General features: G+C 52.3%; 2 protein-coding genes and 1 long non-coding RNA gene across 6 annotated transcripts in view; 1 reads left to right on the top strand and 2 right to left on the bottom strand.

Moving 5' to 3' along the window:
* The window catches only part of CKAP5 (cytoskeleton associated protein 5), a 103,074-nt gene extending 98,512 nt beyond the window's left edge, over positions 1-4,562 (top strand). For all 3 annotated transcript variants that reach the window (XM_032414044.1, XM_032414045.1, XM_032414046.1), the window contains exons 41-44: positions 302-385; positions 481-640; positions 3,453-3,604; positions 3,706-4,562. In XM_032414044.1, coding sequence (XP_032269935.1) covers positions 302-385; positions 481-640; positions 3,453-3,604; positions 3,706-3,951 — 642 coding nt within the window. In that variant the 3' untranslated portion in view covers positions 3,952-4,562. The remainder of the gene's footprint in view (positions 1-301; positions 386-480; positions 641-3,452; positions 3,605-3,705) is intronic.
* Positions 4,554-6,725, bottom strand: LOC116638254. The gene is made up of 3 exons (XR_004300677.1): positions 6,355-6,725; positions 5,463-5,601; positions 4,554-5,106 (listed from the first exon to the last, which is right to left on the bottom strand). It is a non-coding gene; the product is annotated as an uncharacterized LOC116638254 (long non-coding RNA).
* A 2-nt stretch (positions 6,726-6,727) lies between these two features.
* Positions 6,728-21,423, bottom strand: F2 (coagulation factor II, thrombin). Of its 2 annotated transcripts, XM_032414048.1 has the most exons (15): positions 21,402-21,423; positions 20,583-20,841; positions 20,048-20,211; positions 19,385-19,409; positions 18,994-19,044; positions 17,453-17,558; positions 17,217-17,357; positions 15,520-15,830; positions 15,090-15,215; positions 14,886-15,012; positions 14,307-14,474; positions 13,641-13,814; positions 13,203-13,384; positions 7,137-7,207; positions 6,728-6,984 (listed from the first exon to the last, which is right to left on the bottom strand). In XM_032414048.1, exons 2-15 carry the CDS (start codon positions 20,659-20,661, stop codon positions 6,841-6,843), a joined length of 1,869 nt encoding a protein of 622 aa, XP_032269939.1. In that variant the 5' UTR covers positions 20,662-20,841; positions 21,402-21,423; the 3' UTR covers positions 6,728-6,840. The 2 variants fall into 2 exon arrangements, with proteins under 2 accessions (XP_032269939.1, XP_032269938.1); XM_032414047.1 differs by lacking the exon at positions 21,402-21,423 and having other exon boundaries at positions 20,048-20,232; positions 20,583-20,661.
* Between the last annotated feature and the right edge of the window lie 308 nt (positions 21,424-21,731).

Here is a 21,731-nt window from a genome sequence, read left to right as displayed (position 1 = left end):
TGAACTAGTTAGAACTGTGTGGTTGCCACACAACCAAAGGTTGTTGGATAAATCCACTGTGAGCTCTACTTAATTAGGAAGGAATGGGCCAGGTCCTTCCTCATCAAGTTTAGTTGAAAACCTGTGACTGGAGGTATTCGGTGACCCAGAAAGTTGGGGTTTTCTGCTGCAGACACTGGTGCTTCTGTTATTCACAGGAACATACCAGTAAAGTCTGGGTTTTGAGACCTCTTCAGTTCTTATCCAATCATGGGTTCCTAATTAATAAGTCTAGCCAGTCCTTTGTGTCTTTCAATTGCAGGATGAAAAATCATCAAAGGCCAAAGTGAATGATTTCTTGGCTGAGATTTTTAAGAAGATCGGCTCTAAGGAGAACACTAAAGAGGTGAGAGGGGCAGGGGCAAGCCAAATGAGCATCTGCTTGATGGAGAAGGGCCACTGACTAATGTCCGCCCCCTCTTCCTTTTTCTTGGTAACCAGGGCCTAGCAGAGTTATACGAATATAAGAAGAAATACTCAGATGCTGACATTGAACCATTTCTGAAAAATTCCTCCCAGTTCTTCCAGAGCTATGTTGAGAGAGGCCTTCGGGTGATTGAGATGGAGAGGGAGGGCAAAGGCCGTATTCCCACATCCACAGGTATGGCTTCCTCCAGTGGCTGCAGGGATTAGCTCAAAATAGCTCCCCGCTCAGGAACTGGAGGTTTTGATTGGCTTAAATTTGTACCTGTGCTCCTCAGTCCCTGATGGTCACCAGTGATGTTCACATTGCTGGAGACAGTGGCCAACTGTCACCTGACTTGACCCATCGCCAGTGTTTGATAGGGGCAGGTGTTCCCTGCCCTTGAAACCGTTTCTTCCCTGTGCTTCCAGGTGTCCGTGCTCTCTTGGTCTCCTCCAACCTGGCCTTCCTGGCCTCTTCCTTCTTGGCCTCTCTGATTCTTCCTTTCTCTGGACTCTTAATCGTGGCGTTCTCCAGGCTTCAGTCCATAACCATCTCTTCCTTCTTACTCTCATTCCCTTAATTAAGTCATGTATTCTCATCACTTGAGATCCCATTTACATGCCAGAGAGGCCCAGGGTTGTTTGGGTCCAGCTCAAACCTTCCTGATCCCAACACATACATCCTGCCTGATGTATGTCTCTAGTAGACATCATCAACTCAGTGTGTCACATATTCCTCCAAAACCTGCTCCGTTAGCTTTCTTCTCCATCTTGGATGATGGCAACTTTGTCCTTCTAGTTTGCTTTAGACCTTTTTTGCCTTTGAGTCATGTCTTCCCCTCTGTCCGGAAATCCTTTTGTTCTGCCTGCAAACCATGCACAGAATCCTCACCCACTTCTCAGGACCTTCACAGCCACTGCCCTGGTGTGAGTATCCTCACCTCTCACCTGGTGTATGGCCCCGTTCTCCCAGCTGATCCCCTGCTTCCAGTGTTGCCTCCCCATCATCATTCCCACACCTAGCATCAAAACAGCACTTCTCAAACATTTTCCAAAGGTTCTCCCTTTCTCAGCAAAAGCAAATGGCCTTACAGAGGTCTGCAGGGTCCTACATTGTAAGGCCCGCTGACAGCTCTAAGAGCCACCCATCTCCTGCTACTCACGCCGACTCCTGTTCCACTCCAGACCCCACCAGCCTCCTTGCTGTTCTGGAACACACCAGACATGCACCTGCTGGGGGCCTTTGCACCAGCTATTTCTTACATGTAGATTGCTCTTGGCCAAGATAGCCTTATAACTAGCGCTCTCTCTTCCTTCAGATCTTTGTTCAGACGCCACTGTCTCAGACCTTTCTTAAAATCTGCAGCCTACCCCCCACCCTTTGACCAAGCACATGGTATGTCCATATGTAGCATGCCGTCCGTATGTAGACATTCTGCTCGTCACACTTCAAGGAAAAGACTCTTAAGGTCTTGGAGAGGCATAATTTCAGGTGTTAAAAACAAAAACAATTTAACACAATTGAAGCTTCAGCCCAGCAAGATACATGGTGAGAGGGAACATGATTATAATCTGAAAACCACAAAGGAACACGGTTTTAGAGGCAAACAAATTCGAGATTTTAAGAGTAGGAGTTTCAGGGAACTCACAAAGAAGTAAATGTGGGACAGACGTGTGCACTCAACTCTGCACAGTGAACAGGGGTCTTTCTTTTGGTTTAAGGCTCCTGACCGCTGTTTTCTGTAACTGACACCTCCAGGGTCTTCTCTTTGGCTCCAGCTCCCGTAAACAGTAATTGGCAGACACTGGCGTTTTCACTGGGCCGGGGGGGTAACGTTTCAGCCTGACGTTAGGATGGATGAGCTGTCGTTGCTGTCACTCGGCAGGACCTGATGAGTCCCTCCCCCGTGCCAGGCAGACAGAAACCTCTGCTAGAATTTAAAATCCACAAGGGCAGACACAGACACGGAACGACTCACCTACCAAATACTACACTGTATGGCAGGTCAGAGGTGCTAAGCGGACATACCATGGTTTGCTTGATCGAGGTGGGGCCTGCTTTCTCACTTCCCAAGTCCTTTCTGGTGACATCCACAGCACATGTGCAGCCCGAGCGTGTGACCCCACTGATTACGGAGCGGTTGTGTGCGGGGAGTGCTCAGACAGCAGCCCTCCCCACTGGCCCTCACGTCCTTCCTCAGTCACTGGCCCCCAGGCAGCCCGTTCTCCGATTGTTTACATTAAGGATTCCTTTTTTCCTATACAGTAACCTTTGGTGCTACTTTTCGGTTTACCGTAAGGGCGTTTTTCTTCCCAAGACCACATCTTTTTTGGCTTATATAATGTGTTTTCTTTGATACCAAATTGGGTATTTTTAAATGCCTACATGTTGTGATTGTTCCTTCTCAGAACATTAAGAACTATGATAGATTTTTCTGGTTTTTCCCTCTCCCGCCAGAATATTGTTCTCTATGCTGGGGGTGACAGATGTGCCGTTCCTGTCCCTCTTTTGGGGTGTTTATTGGACACCTGTGTTTCTGCCTCTTCCCCATGCATACACTGTCGCCTTGAGCTCCTTGCTCTCTTCCCGGTGTGAATAAGCACTTCCCCATGTATCACCTGGTCCAGACCTAGTCTAATTGTTGCCAGCATTTCAAGTCCAGGCGTTCTTCAGCTGGACACCGTAGCCTTGGGAGCAGCCTAGGCTTTTGGATGGCCCAGGCCAGCGGCCGGATGACAGGCTGCCACCCCCTGCGGATCCCAGGATGTGGGCGGGCGGCCCAGCTTACGCTCTGCTCTATTGTTTCTTGAAGTTCTTGCTCAGCTTATCATGTATAATTCAGAGCACCCTTTATCACCAACTCCAGATGGAACTCTGGTGGATTTTTTAGTCTTTACAGTGGTGATATCCAAGCCCCAAATCGTTCCCTGTGGCGACAGATGAGCCCGGGCAGTCTGGAAGTGGGACGTGTGTGCATTGGAGTGTCCTCTCCCCATCTCCTCTCCAGGCGTCTCCCCGCAGATGGAGGTCACGTGTATGCCCGCCCCCCCAAGCACAGTGTCCTCCATAGGGAACACCAACGGAGAAGAGGTGGGACCGTCTGTCTACCTGGAAAGGCTCAAGATCCTCCGCCAGCGGTGTGGTCTGGACAACACAAAGGTAGCGCTCCTTCCCTCCCGTGTGGGGCAGGGCCAGGCCGGCCCGCTCTCCCCGAGCTGCGGCCTGACCTGCTCTGCCGCTCTGTCTCCTTCTGTCCGCAGCAAGACGAGCGGCCCCCGCTGACCTCCCTGCTCTCCAAGCCAGCAGCCCCCCCGGTCGCCTCTTCCACCGACATGCTGCACAGCAAACTCTCCCAGCTCCGGGAGTCCCGGGAGCAGCACCAGCACTCGGACCTGGATTCTAACCACACTCACTCTGCCGGAACCGTGACCACGTCCTCGTCCTCCACAGCGAACATTGACGACTTGAAAAAGAGACTGGAGAGGATAAAGAGCAGTCGCAAGTGAAGCCGCCCCCGGCCCGCGCCCCGCAGCTCTAGGTCACTAAACTCGGCGTCCCCCTGGCGGCAGGGGCTCGGCGGGCCCGGCGCTCGGACCGGCGGGGCGCGGGCCTCTGTCCGTACTGCTTCTCCGCCGGCGCCCTGCCTCTAGCCGACTGTCCATGTCGTAGTTTAGTGCACAGACTTGTCAACAGCTGCCCTCCTCTCGGCTCCGACTAGTCTCCACAGCCTTTGTCTTTTATTTTTAACTGCTCATTTGTAAAGTCGTCCCGATCTTTCCTAGCTTTTCACTATTAGAAACTCTTTAATAGTTCTCCTTTGAGTTTGTGAGCTCCTCTCCCCGTAGCCCTGAAGGGTCACTGTATTCTGTATGAATGCATGGCATGATACAACTAATTTAAGAGTCTTTTATAAATAAAGTTTGCATTAACTAGAACGGTCTCCCAGGATGCTCCATACCTGGGCAGCTCTCTGTCACGTGTCCTTGGGACCGGCTTCCACCCAGCCAGCGGGAGCGGAGAAGGTACGGCCTGAGGAGCACGGCCTTGTCGGGGCGCACAGACTCGTGCTTCTGCTCCCCTGGAACAGGAGCAGCTCCCGGGGGGGGGGGGGGACGGAGCAGTCCCTGTCTTCCCCATCTTGAGGTCCTGGTCAGACTTCCCTCCCATCAGCACTGCGGTGCCAGGGAGCCCTCGGGATTCCTGCCACATTGCAGTGAGCTGGGGCCCAGGACGGGCCGGGCTGCAGTGCTCTCCGCACGGGGACTGGACTCGGGGGCCTCTGACCGAAGGAGCTTCCCGCCTGCTTTTCGGGGCCCCTCTGAGTCTAGACCCATAGCTGCTTCCCGTTCAGGCTGAGTGAGGACTGGAAAGTGAACAGAGGAGTCGCCTCCAGAATAAATTCGCCAGGGTCTCCCTCCACGGTCAGAAAAACCCGTTAGTACCGAGAGGCTCTGGATTCAGATGGGCGACTTCTTGGGCAGCCAGGAGGGTCAAGGAGTTCTTCTAGATGATCTTTTACCCAGCCGGCGCTCAAGAAATGAAAGGTTGACAGAAAGTGAATCCTCTGTTGATTCTAGTCGAGCTTTTCAGGTGGGCCCTGCGCTGCCTGAAATCACACTTCCCTCTCGCCCCTGGAGCGGGGCTGGGGGAGTGGGCATTCCCTGGAAGGCAGACGGAGAGTTCGGTCGCTGCTGGGCTGGGACAAAGCATTTGGAAAAAAGAGTGGCTGTGCTCGGGTCTTACAGCTCTGTTGGAGGGAAGCAGTCTTGAGAATGTGAACCCTGGTTTCAAAAGCATAGTTGGGATTTTCTAATTCTTAATCCCTTCCCCGCTCTGGTGAGAGCTCTGGGCTGCCAAGGTCCTGCAAACTCACGGAACTCCCAGTTTTTACCCTGCTTCCCAGTCGACCAGAACCAAACAACGAGGGCCAAGAACTCAGTCCCAGTTCTCTGTCCCTTGATGTATTGAAAAATGGGAAGGGAAGACAAAGGGGAGGGAAGTGGGTAAAAGTGCCTACCTTCAGTCCCTTCCCACTTCACACCATGAAGTTTAAAGATCTTCGTCGAAGATTCGCGGCCACGCGTGGTAAGCGGGGTGGCGGCCATGCTCTTTCCCTGCCTCACCCCCGGGCTCAGGCACGAGACTTGGCCACGGTCCTGCCGAGAATCATCCAGTGATCCGCAGGCCACGCTAATTGGGGTCAGCGTGGCGCCGGTCGCGGGCTGCGGTGCCCAGCTCCCGAGTCACAAATGCCCCGGCGGCAGGGGCAGCTGGGAAGCTGGTGGCGCCCCGCGGAAGGGCATGTGTCAGAGCACTCCAGCCCGGACCGCTGACCTCTGCCAGCAGCGACCTTGAAGAACAGGCGGCCACAGGGCAGCTTTAGGTCCCATTTCTTAGAGAAGCCAGTTGCTCGAGCCTGTAACTCGTATGGGACTAGAAAGTCCGGGAAGCAGGCACCGCACCCACATGCTCCTGGTAGGGGCCAGAGGAGGGGAGTGGCAGAGGGACCTCGCGCCAGGCAGCAGGGGAATGAAAGCGGCGGTGACTTGGGGACCGCGAACCGGCTCCTGGGCTTCCTGCTAAGTACACGCTGCAAATTACCTAATCTCATCCTCACAGCCAGATTAGGTAAGGAATGGCCTCATACCTTCTACGTAAGCAAACCGGCTCGTGGAGGTCAGTCGTGGTTCTCCCTTGTAAGGGTGTCGCCAGACTAGGAAGCCAGGCAGTCTGACGCTGGGGCCCATGCTCCTAACCACCCTATCCCACAATACTCCCAGGTGAAGGCACTTAAAGTACTGAGCCTTTGGGGGGCATTAAATCTGATGTCACTTTAATGGTATGCGGAAGGATATAGGGTTTACTTAACTAGGAAAGTCAGAGGTAAAGAGAAAGATGGACCTACTTACCCCGCCTTGCTCTGGTCTGTTCCCTCTGCCTCATCTCTGGTCCCGGGACGAGCACCTTAGCGCCCCAACAGCAGAGCGACTGAAAGCCCAGGCTTCAGCATCTTCTGTTTCAAGTCCAACCTTAACCCTTCTCAGCTGTGTGACCTTGGACGAGATACTTCTAGTCCATCTCCTGACCTACCTCTCAGGAGCATTACACGAGGGAACCCATGAAGCCCCGAGTGTGGAGCATTTTCAGTGCTCAGCCCCTCAGGCCGCCACCTCTCTGTCACCTGCCCCCCTGTTCTAGGAGTGCTGGGCTTGCTAAGTCCTGTTCCTCCAGTCGCACTGGCTCTGAGCTGCCCACGAACACACCGGGAGCATGGAGGCTTGTTGACCGGCACTTTTATTGAGAACTATATAGTTTTAGGAACAAACCACAAAAATAATTCTGCTGGATTGGTTTCTGTGATTTTGCAGTGAGGAGCCTAGAACGTGAGCAGCCCGCTAACTTCCAGACTGATCAATGACCTTCTGTATCCACTTCTTCAGGCGGAACACGTGTGTGTAGAAGCCATATTTTCCATCCCTGTCACAGCCTTCACCCCATGACACGATGCCCATTTGATACCAGCGGTTGTTAAAGGGGCTCTGAGGAAGAAACATGGGGTTTCCAAGAGGGTGAGTCCAAGGCATGGCAGCAGCACCCTGTCAGGCAACTATTTCTGAAAACAGTCCCTCCTAACTCACCCCCAGCCCCCGGAAGGCCTACCCACCCTCCTAGCCTTTAGCCCCACGCTTACCTTCATGACAAAGGGCCCCCCACTGTCGCCTTCACAGGCATCCCCTCGTTTCCCTTCACTGGGCTTGAAGCCTGCGGAGAGAACAGCAGTGCTTAGACGCACAGCTCCCACTCCCACCACTCCCCTTGAAGAGACCTAGGTGGCGAGTGTCCACTTGACCCTTTGTGGTCCTCCTTCACTCCCCATTTTCTTACCCCCCCCATGCAATCCTTCAGCACGGCCTCTCAGCTCCATCTTCAACATGCATCCCAGCCCAGCCACTTGTCGCCGCTTCCACCCCTCGTCACATTACATGTAGCTCTCCCCTGAACTACTGTCCCCGAATTCTACTTCCCCCCACCTACAATCCATTCGCTACCCAACAGGCAGAAGGACTTAAAAATACGTTAGACCCACAGGTGGCCTGAGGATAATGGCAGTTGCCTTTACCCAGAATCTCCCCACATGCCCTCCATAAACAGTAAGGAACATTAACAACAACAAAAGCTACACACACACACACACACACACACACACACACACACACACACAGTCACCATCAGCACTGGAATACAGAGACCACCCAAACTTCAAATCAATATATTTAATTGTGCATCTAATATTAACACTTACGTGGCGATGAGACCGTACATATCTACTAGAAAAAAGAAGTGGGTGCAGTTGAATTGGAATCTTATAAATGACCCCAAATCTACAAAATGAATGAAACTAAATAGATCCATACCAAGATACTATAGGAAAACAAAAAAACAAGACTAAGAAACAGCTAACAGAAATTCTCCCCCAAAACACAACCATGAAACAGAAGAAAACTATAACTGAATTAAATTTCCTCAAGCTGATTTGTACGATGTAATAAAACGCCTTGAATCAGAAATCCAAAAATTAAAAATAAATGGACAAAACAATAGGAAGAAATGCAAAGCAGAAAGGGATTGAAATGGAATTCAGACCAAAGAAGAAATCTGGACCTCTCAAAAAGAAAAATAAAACCATGGAACAAAACTAATATTTATGACATAATCCAAGAAAACTTAACAGAAATAAAATAAGATTGAAGGTGTATGTTGAAAGGAGCCACACGAGGGTAGCTGACAAAACTGACCTGAAACACTCCACTCTGAGACAGAGCCCAGTAAAACTTCAAAGATGAAGGAAAAAGCCCTCAAGACTTCCAAGCACAAGAGACCAAATACCTTACAAGTTCCAAAGAATTACACCAGCATCTGATTTTTCAAAAACAACAAAGTAAGTAGCAACAAAGCCATATTTTTTTTTAATTGAAGGAAATGTAAGCCATGGATTTTATATGCAGTCAAGCAGAGCTTAAGATGTCAAGACAACAGAAGAACAATTGTAAACACATAAAAACAGGAAATTCTACACCCATAACAGTTGTTGAAGCATCTACTAAACGGCAAGCTTCATCCAACAAAGAGATGAAAGCTTCAGCAAAAGGACTGATTAACTGTTCTGACAAGTAGAAAAAAATGCATCTAAAAATATCAAAGAAGATCTTGAAAGAGGAAAGTAAACTCCCTGACTGTATAGCCAATAGGTCGGAGTTAACAATTAACAGGTCATAAATATAAAAGGAACTAAGGGCATTTCAGAAAGGTAGAAGCCCAAAGATAATCATTAGAACAAAAATGCAAACCTTCCTAAATACATAAATTTAAAAACACAAAGAAAAGATCGCATAGGGAAAAAACAAAGCAAATGAAACATAATACATGTAATAATTACAAAATAATATGAATATTAATTCAATCATATCAATAAATATGAATGGACTTAACTCACCTATTAAAAAAGAAAAAGATTTTTAGTTTGCCTCGCAAAAAGCAAGACCCAACTATGCTAGATATAAGAGACAAAACAAAGTGATTCATAGAGGCTAAAAGTAATGGGATGGACAAAGGTATATCAGGTTAATGAGAACAAAAAACAGGGGCGCCTGGGTGGCTCAGTCATTGGGCGTCTGCCTTCGACTCAGGTCATGATCCCAGGGTCCTGGGATCGAGCCCCGCATCGGCTCCCTGTTCCGCGGAAGCCTGCTTCTCCCTCTCCCACTCCCCCTGCTTGTGTTCCCTCTCTTGCTGTGTCTCTCTCTGTCAAATAAATAAAATCTTAAAAAAAAAAAAGAGGGCGCCTGGGTGGCTCAGTCGTTAAGCGTCTGCCTTCGGCTCAGGTCATGATCCCAGGGTCCTGGGATCGAGTCCCACATCGGGCTCCCTGTTTGGCGGGAAGCCTGCTTCTCCCTCTCCCGCTCCCCCTGCTTGTGTTCCTGCTCTCGCTCTCTCTCTCTCTGTCAAATAAATAAATAAATAATCTTTAAAAAAAAAAAAAAAAGAAAGAAACGAAAACAAAAAACAGAACAGAGATGGTGATCCTGAAATTGAAAATAATTTGAATAAGTATACTTTTAATGTTAAAAGCCACAATTCACAATGAATAAATAACAGTTATGAATATCGGGCACCTGGGTGGCTCAGTTGGTTAAGCGACTGCCTTCGGCTCAGGTCATGATCCTGGAGTCCCAGGATCGAGTCCCACATTAGGCTCCCTGCTCAGCGGGGAGTCTGCTTCTCCCTCTGACCCTCTTCCCTCTCATGCTCTCTCTCATTCTCTCTCTCTCAAATAAATAAATAAAATCTTTAAAAAAAAAAAAAAGCATTTTGAAAAAACAAAAGTTATGAATATCTGCACTAAACAGCACAGCAACCACATTTATAAAGCAGTTCAAGGAGACAGAAATACATTAGCAGAATTTAACACAAACTCTGTATAAGACAGATCAAGTGAACTAAAAAAAAAAAAAGGATATAAAGGACCTAAACTGGGTGACACCTGGCTGGCTCAGTTGGTGGAGCATGCGACTAGATCTTGGGATTGTGAGTTCGAGCCGCACGCTAGATGTAGATTACTTAAAAATAAAATCTTTAAAAATAGATAAATAAGGGGCGCCTGGGTGGCTCAGTCGTTAAGCGTCTGCCTTCGGCTCAGGTCATGATCCTGGGGTCCTGGGATCGAGCCCCGCATTGGGCTCCCTGCTCCGCGGGAAGCCTGCTTCTCCCTCTCCCACTTCCCCCAGCTTGTGTTCCCTTCTCTTGCTGTGTCTCTGTCAAATAAGTAAATAAAATCTTTAAAAAAAGGGGGGGGGGATAAAATATATGTGTGTGTAAGCTCATTTGTGCAAAAGGAAATACAGGAAGAAAAAAAAAAAAAACCCCACAAACTACTGAGACTGGTTGACTGTAGAGCCTAGATGGAAATGGAGTCAGCTCATTTGTGCAAAAGGAAATACAGGAAGAAAAAACCCACAAACTACTGAGACTGGTTGACTGTAGAGCCCAGATGGAAATGGAGTAGAAAGGATGGGGGGTAGCAAAAGGATAGAAAGGAAAAGAGAGTGTCACTTCTCCAAGTATACCTGTTTTAAAGGGTCTGAGTTTTAGACCCATGTTAATACTCCAAAAATAAATAAAAACAACGAAGATGGGAGGGGGGACCCCAAATTGAATACAATCAGAAACAACTTAGCCTAACTGTATTTTAAATAAATAACACAGCAAAGGGGGGCGGGGGAGAACTAACCCAAGTTCCTTTTGAACACAGCATTTCAACTATGTACAGACTTGCTAAAGACAGAAACTGTGAAGAAATGCTAAACACCAGTGAGGAGGATTGTTTCTCACAGTGAGATGGATGGGTGATTCTGAAACAATGTATTCTAGTAACAGAAACTCCAAGAAGAAATGCTGAACACCAGTGAGGAGGATTGTTTCTCACAGTGAGATGGATGGGAGATTCTGAAACAATGTATTCTAGTAACGATCCAATAAGTTACTATATGATGAGTAACAGGAGTCCAGTTTCTCATTGTCAATAGAGTTACAAATATGGAAAAGGAGAAGCTAAAATTAATCCTGCTGGATTGCAGTGGGAGGTTTCAGATAGAGAAACTGATAAATGACAGAAAGAAAAATCGATCTAGATGTCACCGTATGCATCGTACACATATTTTCTAGATCTGTCTGCTGAGAGGACGCAGAAGCAGTAACACCCCAGTAGCAATGTGCACACATAGCACCCAGATCATGGCTTCTAAACACCATTCTCCACTAGCAGGGAAGTGGAGAACATCTTGCTGTGCCAGTGTAAGAAGGTACTCAGGGAACGACAGGGACATCAAAAGTCACAGAAGCCAGGCTGAGGGGACTCCCACTGGCCAAACCTGGATAATTTGAAAATCAAAATAAATGATGATAGTAGCAGATTATAACTCTTAGAATAAAGACCCGTGAGTCCACACTGACAGAATGAAAGAAAGGAGAGGTCTTCCTTCCAATGAAACCACAATAAACATAGAAGGAATGACAGAATTAGAAAATCACCATTTGGCAGCCCCCGGAGCTGGGAGAACGGTTTGATGGGAAACAGGATGCAGAGGGTCAAAGCTGCTCCCCACAAGATACTTACAAACAAAACCTCACAGTAAGAAACCCACCAGAGGCAGACACCACCTTAACCAAGAGGTCAGAGTTAATCTCCCCAGTTATGGTGAGACATATGGACAAATGGACATCATGGGCCTTCCCTTAGAAGGACACAACCTCACTTGGCCTGAATGTGATCACAAGGAAACCAAAACCTTAGACAAACCAAACTGAGGGCCAAGCGACAGGCTCACTGGGCTGCACTTATGAAACCTGTCAAAGTCATGGAAGACAAAGAAGGAGGACTGACGACTACAGGCAATGTGTGATCCTGGACTGGATCCAGATGAGAACACTTTTTTCCCCTTTGCTACAGAAGACATTAATAAGTAGGACAACTGGAAAACACTGGAATAGGTCTACAGATTAGATAACGGTATAGTATCATTAACTTCTTGATTTTAACAACTGCACTTGCTATGTAAGAACATTCTTGTCTGGATAGACTCATGTACGTGGGTAACAAGGCATATGTACAATTCACTCTCAAACAGCGTGTGTCTATTATGTGTGTATGTCAATAAACACAAAGTGCAGGGACAGAATCTGGATGACAATATACAGGAATTCTTTATATTATTTTTGCAACTTTCTGTGAGTCTGAAATTATACTAAGAAAAAAATTTTTAAGTAAGCTCTACACCCAACATGGGGCTTGAACTCACGACCCTAAGATCAAGAGTCCCATGTTCCACCAACTGAGCCAGCCAGGAGCCCCATACTAAAAAATTTTAATTTAGACCATCTATTCACCCCCCAAAACCCTCCAAAATTCCCTGTCTCAATAAAAACCAAAGTCCCTCAAGACCCTAAAAGAACTGCCTATCCTCTGCCTAGCCCACCTCCCTCCCCTCATCTGCTGCCCTGCCTGTGTTTACTGCACTCCAGCCACACTGCTGTTCCTCAGACACCCTAAGCAGGCACCCACCCCAGGGCCTTTACATCTGCTCTCCCTCACCCTGGAGTGCACTTGTCCTAGACTAGCTCACTTCTTCACTTCTAGTCTCTTCTCAGAGAGACCTTCTCTAACCTTGTCCAACCACTCTTTTTAGACTGCCTTGTCCCCATCTCTCTCTCTCCCTTACTCTGCTTCATTTTTCTTTCTGCTAGATTCTACATCTGTTTATGGACACTCCCTCCTAGGAAGGAAGTTCTGTGAGGACACAGGCATTGGGTCCTTGTGGTAAATACTGATCACAAAAGGCAGTCAATAAATATTTGCTGAATGACTGAAGGAACAAGGCTTTTCCCCCACCCATGGCCTCATGCTGCTATCTGGACTCACACGGATCGACAACGTAACCAGTGACTAGCACCATGCCTAGCGCCTTACTATATACATACTATCTCATTTAGCTCTCACCCAACCTCATGGGACAGAGACTTGCATCTCCATTTTAGAGAGGAAGAAACTGAGCCTTCATGAGGTTATGCAACTTTGCCCAAAGCCATTTGGCTTATAAGTGACCAGATCCAGGACTTGAACAGGTCTGCACCCTTCACATGTCTCAATCCTCCCGCCCTCCCACCACCCCAGCCGGGGCCCAGACATGCCCCGGGCACTTGCCAGCACAAAACATGTTGTCGGTGATGCGGATCCGAGTGGAGGCCTTGCACACCTGCCGCTCCACAATGGGCAGGTTCACCACCTGCAGGACACTGGGCTGCACCTCGGCAACGTTGGACATCCACATCTCCTTCAAGTTGCCCCAGCCAGTCACCCGCCCTTTGTATCCGGCGCGGAGCAGTCTTTGGGGGTGAAGGAAGGACTTCGTGAGCACCAACACCTCCAGAAATCCCACCAACACCTGGCCCCGACACTGTCCCTTGGAGACCAGAATCTCAAACACTGGCGCAGAAAGAATTTCTGGGTTTACTCCAAGCCTCCCCACCCCACCCCACCCAGGCCTGGAAAGGGGAGTGTCTATCGGGCCCAGAACCCAGAACCCAGCCCAGGGCCACCACTCGCCCCCTCCTCGCACCCCTCCCCCCCCCCAGCACCCACCTGATTGCGGTTTCCTTGTCAGGCAGGCACACAGGGTGGATGTAGTTGCTGAAGGTGATGGGCTTCTTGAGCCTCAGCAAGGCTATGTCACGGTCCAAGTTCTCCCTCCAGTTGTACCTGGGGTGGATGTAGATCTTTTCCAGCATGGAGATCTTCTCAATGCTTCGCTCATACCTGTGCAAACAGGGAGACGGGGGAAGCTGTAAGCCACCTGGTGGCCAGTTCCTGCCTGCCCTCAGGGTCCAGGAATTGGGGTGACCCTTGGGCCACCCTTGAGGGGAGAGGGCTGCCTCCCGCCCTGACAGCGTCTGCAGGCTTAAAGCTGTTCCAGGCTTCGGAGTCAGAGAGCCCCGGCAGGTAGGGGAGGAGCGCAGGCCGGAGCCCTGGTCCAAACAGCCCCCCTTCAGAGCTCACACCGGGGCCGCTTGCTGGTGCCTGCAGAGGAGCTGGGGTGGGCCAGGATTTCACCCCCTGCAAAGTCTCAGTTTCTCTTTCCCCGGCTCCAAGCCTCAGTCCAGACATGGCCAAATGGCCTTTCCAGCAGAGACTGCTGGGTTTTCTACTGTGGGACATGTACAGACAGATCCCCCCAGAGCCCCCAGAGCCCTCCCGGTCACTCTGGAGGACTCTGACCCCTGCCAGACATCCACGGCCCCTGGTCCGTACCTGGTGCGGGAGTGCTTGCCAATGCGCACCAGAAGGTCATTCTCGGTGAAGTTCTTGTCCCAAGGTGGGTACAGAAGACAGTGGGCAGCCGTGAGGACCCAGCGGTCACTGATGAGGCTGGCCCCACACAGCAGCTCCTGGGGACTCTTCCGGAATAGCATCACCTGCCTGGGAGAGGGAGTTTCCCGGGAAGCATGAGGAGCTGGGGGGCTGGCTGCCCCTCCACCTCCCCTAAAGTAGAACGTCCCAGGTTTAAGCACAGGACAGAGGTGCCTGCTGGGCCCAGACCCCAGCTTGACCTGGCTGCCCTGGCCGACCGGGGCCTCCACATGACACCGAGGGGCTGCCTCCTGCTTTCTGCACCCCTCCCCAGCTTCTGCAGGTCCAGAATTTGCACAGCCTGGCATAGCTCTGGGGTCAGACCCCTTAAGCTCTCTGGGCCTCAGCTTCGCCTTCTGCATGTGAGAAGCAACAACCCTAACTCAGAGGGGTGCCGGCTATCACCATCTGGGAAGCCCAGGCCTGTGAGGGAAGGGCGGCCCCAGAAGGAGACCCCGCGGGGCCACCCCCACGACGCACCAGGGCGCGAGGCCAATCTCCGCGTCCCAACCCTCCACGATGCGCCCGTCGATGTAGGAATCCAGAAGCTCGTGTTCCGTTTTGTCCTTCACCAACCTCTTCTCGAACAGAGGCCGCAGCCCACAGTCTGCACAGCAAGCCGGGTGTGAGGGGCCGAGCTGTACCCCGCGCCCCGCGCCGCCCCCGCCGCCCCTGCCGCCTGACCTGCCTCCCCGGCGCCAAAGGTCTTCTCGTTGAAGAAGGGTTGGAACTTCTCGTCGCCGGTGCGTCCCTCGATGGGCGCGTCCGGGTCCTCGACCAGCCCGTCGCCCACCTCCTCCACCGGCTCCTCTGCAGGGAGCAGGCACGGCTGGGGCCGGGCCGAGCCAGCCCGCGCGCAGCGCCCCCCCCCCCCCCAAGCACCCCGGGCGGCCCTGGAGGCCCCTGGGTGAGAGCGCAGCGCAGGCGGCCTCGGGAACTCGGCGTCGGGCCTGAGCCGGGTGAGCTGCGCTTGGGGCCAGGCCCGCCCGGCCGCCCGGAGACCCGGCTGCAGCGGACCGCGCCCCCCAGCGGCGGGGCACCCCGCCCCCGGGGAGGTGCTGCTCGGCCCCGCCCCCGGGCCCCGCCCCCAGCCTCAGGCCCCCGCCCGCCTCACCGCAGTAGTCCAGGTCGCAGTACTCGAAGCCACCGGGCTCCTCCGACACGTAACACCACGCGCCCTCCTCGTCCCCGTCCGGGTTGCGGCAGAAGTTCTCCACCAGCGGCACGGCAGGGTTGAAGTCCTGGTCCTTGCTCAGGGCCTTGGCCTGACTGCTGGCCCAGCCCAGGCAGGGGGACCCAAGGGCGGTCACCGCCTGGCGACCCTGGTAGTACCGGCCACGCTCAGGGAGGCATTGCTCCGATGGAGGTGACAGATTCACCGTGGGGCCTCTGGAGCGTGGGGTCCGCTGCACAGTGACGCCCCCCCCCGCCTGGTGGGTGGGGAGGCAGGGGAGCAGAGTGGGTGGGGTGGGACCACCGGCGGCCAGGGGGTCAGGGTTTGACTCCCTGCCTTGCCACCTTCTTCCTATGTGACCTCAGGTAACTTGACCTCTCTGAACCTCACTTTGCTTGCCTATAAAAGGTGTGACTGATACCATTCTTGCAGGGTTGAGAGATTTAAACAAAATACATGCTGTGTCTGGTGCATCATGAGGCAGAGATAGCAACTCGGTTTCACCTCCGGGGCTATCTGTAATCTACTGGTAGTGACTGCCTGGAGTTTTTACAGAAGGAGTCTATTTTTATAGGGGCACAGCAGGAAAAGTAGCTGGGATGACTGAGGATGGCTACATGCGCAGAAAGTCAATTTCAGCAGGCCTGCCCAGTGTTGGGGGTGGGCAGGCTTGGTATATGGTAGCTGCTTTTGTTATCATGACTGGTCCCTTGCTATAAGACCAGTCGCAGGACCAAGTATTGGGTCCAACAGGGATGTGGCGGACAAAGAACACCAACCCATATTTGGTAGATTGATTGCTGGTACTAATTCTTTAGTACCCCCGCCTTGATCCACCTCCTCTGCCCCATGGTTGTATAGGCAAAGGTGTACTTCTCCACCTGCTGGCTTTGGCCGTGAGCATGTGGCTCACCCTGGCCAGTGGAACGTGGGCAGAACGGATGCACCAGTTCTGAGCCCAGGCCTTGAGACACATTGTGTGTGTCTGAATAGGTTTTTCGGCTCTGCCAAAGGGAGATGGTGCCTTTCAGCCTCAGCCCCAGGATGAGTAATGTGGAGCAGACCAGGACCCAACCCACGCAGGGAGCCAAGCTCAGCTGGAGCCGTCGCTGGAAGCGGAACCGGCAGCCAAGCCCCGCCTACCCCAGTGGCCACCGCAGACACAGGCAAGCACAGCTGACAGCAGCTCAGCTGCCCAAGCCAACCCTCAGACACAAGAAAGAGATGTTTATTGGTGAATCCCCTGAGCTTTTGTGGCTGTTTGTGATTTTGTGGGGTTTGCAGCATTATTGTGGCTAGAGCTCACTGACACACCACGCAAAAGAATAATGACAGCATCACGCCGGGCCGGGCCATGTGAGGTTTGCTCTGTGGTGCTCAGAAAGGGGCACGTGGACTGAAATAGTTGGGGAGGGCTTCCTGGAGGGAAGAGGGCCTCGAGCAGGAAGGAAAGCATAGTTGGAGGGAGGCAAAGCCTGGGAAGGCAGGGGGCTTCCAGCTATCTCTGGTTCTCCTGCCTTCACTGACCCACGGGCCCAAATATGTTGTAAATGACTAACCCATGCTTGAAGGTAGCCAGGATCAGGCCCTATGGAGAGCCCTGTGCCTTGGCCATGGGCTGCCCAGCCCTCCCCCGCTCACCGCAGACAGGGATGCTGCACTCCTCCCTCCGCACGGTGGGGTCTGTAGTATAGCACCAGGGCCCAGTGGTGCTGCCGTCCGGGTTACGGCAGAAATTCTCCTGCAGGTCGGCCCCAGGGTGGGTGGTAGAGTTGATTCTGGAATAGGAAATTGCTCAGCAGAGGCCGTACCCCCCGTCCAGTGTCTGCCAGCCCCATATTCTCAGCCCACTGGCCCACAGCCCATCACTCACTCAGGCCTGTGTGGGTAGCGACTCCTCCAGAGCTGGCACTCGATGCCTGACCGGGTGAAGTTCACGTTCCCGCGGTAGTTCATGCCCAGACCTTCAGCGCAGCTACCTGCAGAGACCCCAGCCCCGGTCTCTTACCCTGAGGCCCTGTCCCCTCTCTCTCACTTAGCAAAGCCCTGTCTGTCCACCTCCTCCAAGCTACCTCTGCTCCATGACCCTTAACCCACATTTCCTCAGCTACCTCCTCTGTACCCAGCAGTTCACCAATCTGTCTCACAGCACTCACCAAGTGTGTCACATGAGTGCCCACCACCCATGTGACAACCGTGTGTCAGACACTGTGCCAGGCACTAAGGACATAGCGAAGAATAAGACATAGTCAAGGTAGGTCCCTGCCCTCATGGAGCTTATAGTCGGTGGCTCCTCGTGGCCAGTAGGATGACAAAGCGAACACGGTCCTTCTAATCTGGCCCTGGTCTACCCGTCCTGTTATCAGAGATCCTCGTGTCAGGACCTTTGCACAAGCTGTTTCCTCTGCCTGGGTGTGCTCATCAGTGCATCCCACAAATCCAGGTGGAACTCTGCTTCTTCTGGGGGGTTGTCCCTGATCCTGCCAGCAAACTAAATGCTCCTTCTCCTGGCATTGTCTTGGCACCTGGAACAGAGCTTTTCCAGCGATCACACTGATATTTTCTATTTTTGTTTCCCTATGAGATTGGGAGCTCCTTCATTCTCTTAGAATCCCCAGCACATGACACAGTGCCTGGTACATAGCAGGGGTTTAGTAAAATTCCTGTTGAATAAGTTATTTAACAATAAAAGTATGGGAAAAAAAACCAAACAGAAGTATGTTAAAAAGTGGTTAAAGAGTTACTGTTAAGAGCTGGGGTCTATTGTTATCTTAAAGGTGTATTCAGAAGACTGGGGAGGAGGGTGGGGGCTCATTGCAGCCTCCGCAAGGTGATGGCATTTGAACTAGTCCTTGTAGGACAGGGAAGTTTGCAGGAAATGGGTATAGTTGTTCCCGGGGAAGATGACAATGAAAGCAAAGGCCAGGCGGCAGACACGTGTTGTCATGTTCAGAGAAGTGCTTGCTGTCAGAGTAGCTGGGGGTCTGGGCCCATGTTTTGGTGCAATGGGAGATAAGGCCAGAAGGGAAGGTTAAGGCCAGAACCTGCCAAGTTTGCCAGGCTAAGAAGCCTGTGCTTTATTCTGGAGGCACTGGGGAGCCACCCAAGGTTCTGAAGAATGAATGTGACCTCATCAGGGCTCTGCCCTGGGAACACGGGGAAGACTGACTGGCGGGGGCTTGCATGAGAATGAGGCCTTAAATATGAATTCCTCATCCATTCATGCATTTGTTCCTCCAACATGAATCCTCTTCCTCACTGCCGAGCACAGAGTCAGGTGCAAAGGCGTCCTTGACCGCAGGAACAGAACGGCAAGGTCAGATGCTGGGCCACAACTCCTAACTCACCCCACTCTGCTCTTCTCCCAGGCTGTCTGCTCACACCCTGCCCCCCACCCCCGCATCGGCTCCTCACCTTCCAGACATTCAATGAGCTTTTCTCGAGGCTTCCTCACCGACTCACAAGCTGGAAAAGACCCAGAAACACTTTTGGGATTGGGGTAGGGACAGGAGGGGCTCAAGTAGAGGGTGGGGGGGACAAACTGCAGAGATAAAGAGATGGACAGAGAGATGGAAGGAAGGAAGGAAGGAAGGAAGGAAGGAAGGAAGGAAGGAAGGAAGGAAGGAAGGAAGGAAAGAAAGAAGGAAGGAAGGGAGGGAGGAAGGGAGGAAGGGAGAAAGGAGGGAAAGAGGCATGGGTGGAGGGATGGATGGATGGATGCCCCAGAAGATTCTCCAGAGTAGAACATTCTCTCATTGGGGTCCCCAGGACTCCGTTCCAGGAGCAAACCCTTCCCAGTGCTCACCTATGTACTTGGTCCAGAACACATCCTGAAAAATAAGAGCCAGCATGAGGGTGTGGCATATCCTGTTTCATTTCATTTTGTTTTTCAGTAGACTTTATATTTTCCCCTCATGCTTTCCTCTTTCCCTTACCCTGGTCATGCAGCTGGCAGGCTCTGGGGAGGTTTGTGGTAGGTTCTTACTTTTGTTTCCAGAAGCCCAAGCCCACTGAGGAGAGGAGTGTTTGAGGAGAGGGGAGCCCCCTGCCAACCAAGACCAAAAGGGTTCCCATAGGTGGGCTAGATTGAAGAACGGGGGACGTGGGGCCCAGGGAAAGCCCTGAGGAAGGGAAAGGCTGCACAGAGCTCTTGGAACCCTCAGGCCTCACCAGAGTCCCACACCCCACAGTAGCAGCAGGGCTGAAGCCATGAGGGCCAGGGCCTCCAGAGACCCCAGTGCAGACAGACATCAGAAGATGGAGGAGCCCCCGATGACCTGGAGCCTCACTAGGCTGCCAGACCTTGACATAGCCCAGGTGTCTGGGCCTCCAAGAAGGGCTGAGGTCACTCATCTTGGCAGCCCAGTGAAATGAGGCTGAAGAGCTGGGACATCCCTTGCTGGGCCCACCTGGACGGACCTGGCCCACCCCTCCCCAACCCCGACCCGGTGCATAGCCCAGCCCTCACCGTGGCAATGGAAGACTCCAGGGCCTCAAAGGCCTCCTCATAGCTGCACAGCTCCTCCACGCACTCTCGCTCCAGGTTCCCCTTGCGAAGCTCCTCTAGAAAGCCGCTGTTGGCGCGGCGGGCCCGCCGGAGCATCGAGAGTGCTTGCTGAGGGGCCAGGAACACTGCGGTAGGAGGGGCGTAGGACAGTGGCCTCAGTGAGCCAGGCGGTCTTGGCCACTGTGGGGGCCGGAAGCAAGCCTTGCCTGCCCTCCCGGCTTCTGAAAGGGGACGTCTGGGACGGTGGCAGGACCCAGAAGGCTGCCCACGGTAGCCCACTAGCTCCCCTCTATGCACTGGATAGCCCGCTCTCCATATGGCAGGAGAGACGCAGCACACCCAGACCTTAGCGCCCGACTCCTTCCCTAAGCTGTATGCTGTAGGCTGAGACCCACCTGGGCGTCGGCCCTGTTGTTCTCGGTCAAGCCAGGAGGCCCCCGCCTGTGGGCCCACATCCCAGCCTGTCAGCCTGTCCCAGCCTCCAAGCCCCTCTTACCGTGCTGGCTGTGCACAAGGCTACACAGGACAGCTAGGGCCAGGCAGCCAGGTACCCAGAGGCCTCGGATGTGCGCCATAGTGTGTCAGCTCCTGGGACTCCGAGGACTTGTCCTGACCACTCTGGGTTAATGTTGAACTAACATGAAGAAATCAGCCAAGAGGGAGAGGTCAGCAGGTCAGGGCCATGGGACTAGTGTATAGATAGTCCACTCCGCCATCCAGGAAGACAGGTCCTCTTGGGACCAGGGACAGATGGTCTGGGAGGAAGTCACAAAGGAAAGGCCAGTGTAAGTAACCACCATCGTCCAGCCGCTCCCTCCTGAGACGTGGGCCAGCTTGGGCTAGTGGGGTCACAAGATCTTCCTGAGGCTGCTTCCAATCCTAACACATGGTGATGATTGCTTTGATCTCTGTGAGCCTCAGTTTCTTCATCTGTACAATGGGAACAGTACTTTGTTGTGAGGACTAAAGGAGATTATGAATGTAATGCCCGTGAAATGTAGTAAGTGCTTAACAATCAGTAGGTATATGGATATAAACCAGTAGGGAGGTTGATGTAATCACAACACACAGATCTGAGAAAGCTGAGACCAGGGTGCGGCCAGATGAGAGCTGCCTCTCAACCACTTTCCCACCTGGGAGCTGGGGAGGTGTGTCCACGTGTAGTGGCTGCTCAGGAGGAGGAGCCAGGCCCACGGCCTTTGAGCCTCTGGTCTATTTTCTCGCACCTCCTTGGACCTGCTTCTGGCCCCAGAACGGGGACCAGCCCAAATCCTCGGGTCTCCTCGGCAGGGCCCCTCCCTCTCCTCCTCCCTACCTGTCCTGGGCCAGGCCTGGAGTGGCCGCCGGTCCTACACTGCCCCTCGCCCAGCCCTGCTCCCATCCCTCCCCCATTTTCTGTTTGCATTCCACAAGGTAAATATTAGTCCTGGGTCTAATTAGGACAGAAGGACAAAGAGCAGGAACACAGGGATCCCGTTTTGCCATCCTTCAGGCCCAGCTGTATGGGTCTAGACCACCATCATGTAGAGTCTGGGAAGATCACAGGGCAGGGAGAGGGTTCGCACAGAGCTGGGGCTCAGGACTCCCATGAATCAGCTTAATTCCTGGGTGGCCCAGTTCCTATATATATATATAGGAATATATA

Source organism: Phoca vitulina, unplaced genomic scaffold, assembly GCF_004348235.1.
Source record: "Phoca vitulina isolate PV1807 unplaced genomic scaffold, GSC_HSeal_1.0 scaffold16, whole genome shotgun sequence".
Classification (NCBI taxonomy): domain Eukaryota; kingdom Metazoa; phylum Chordata; class Mammalia; order Carnivora; family Phocidae; genus Phoca; species Phoca vitulina.
Note: the sequence above shows the minus strand (reverse complement) of the source record. Positions and strands in the feature narration are given on the sequence as shown.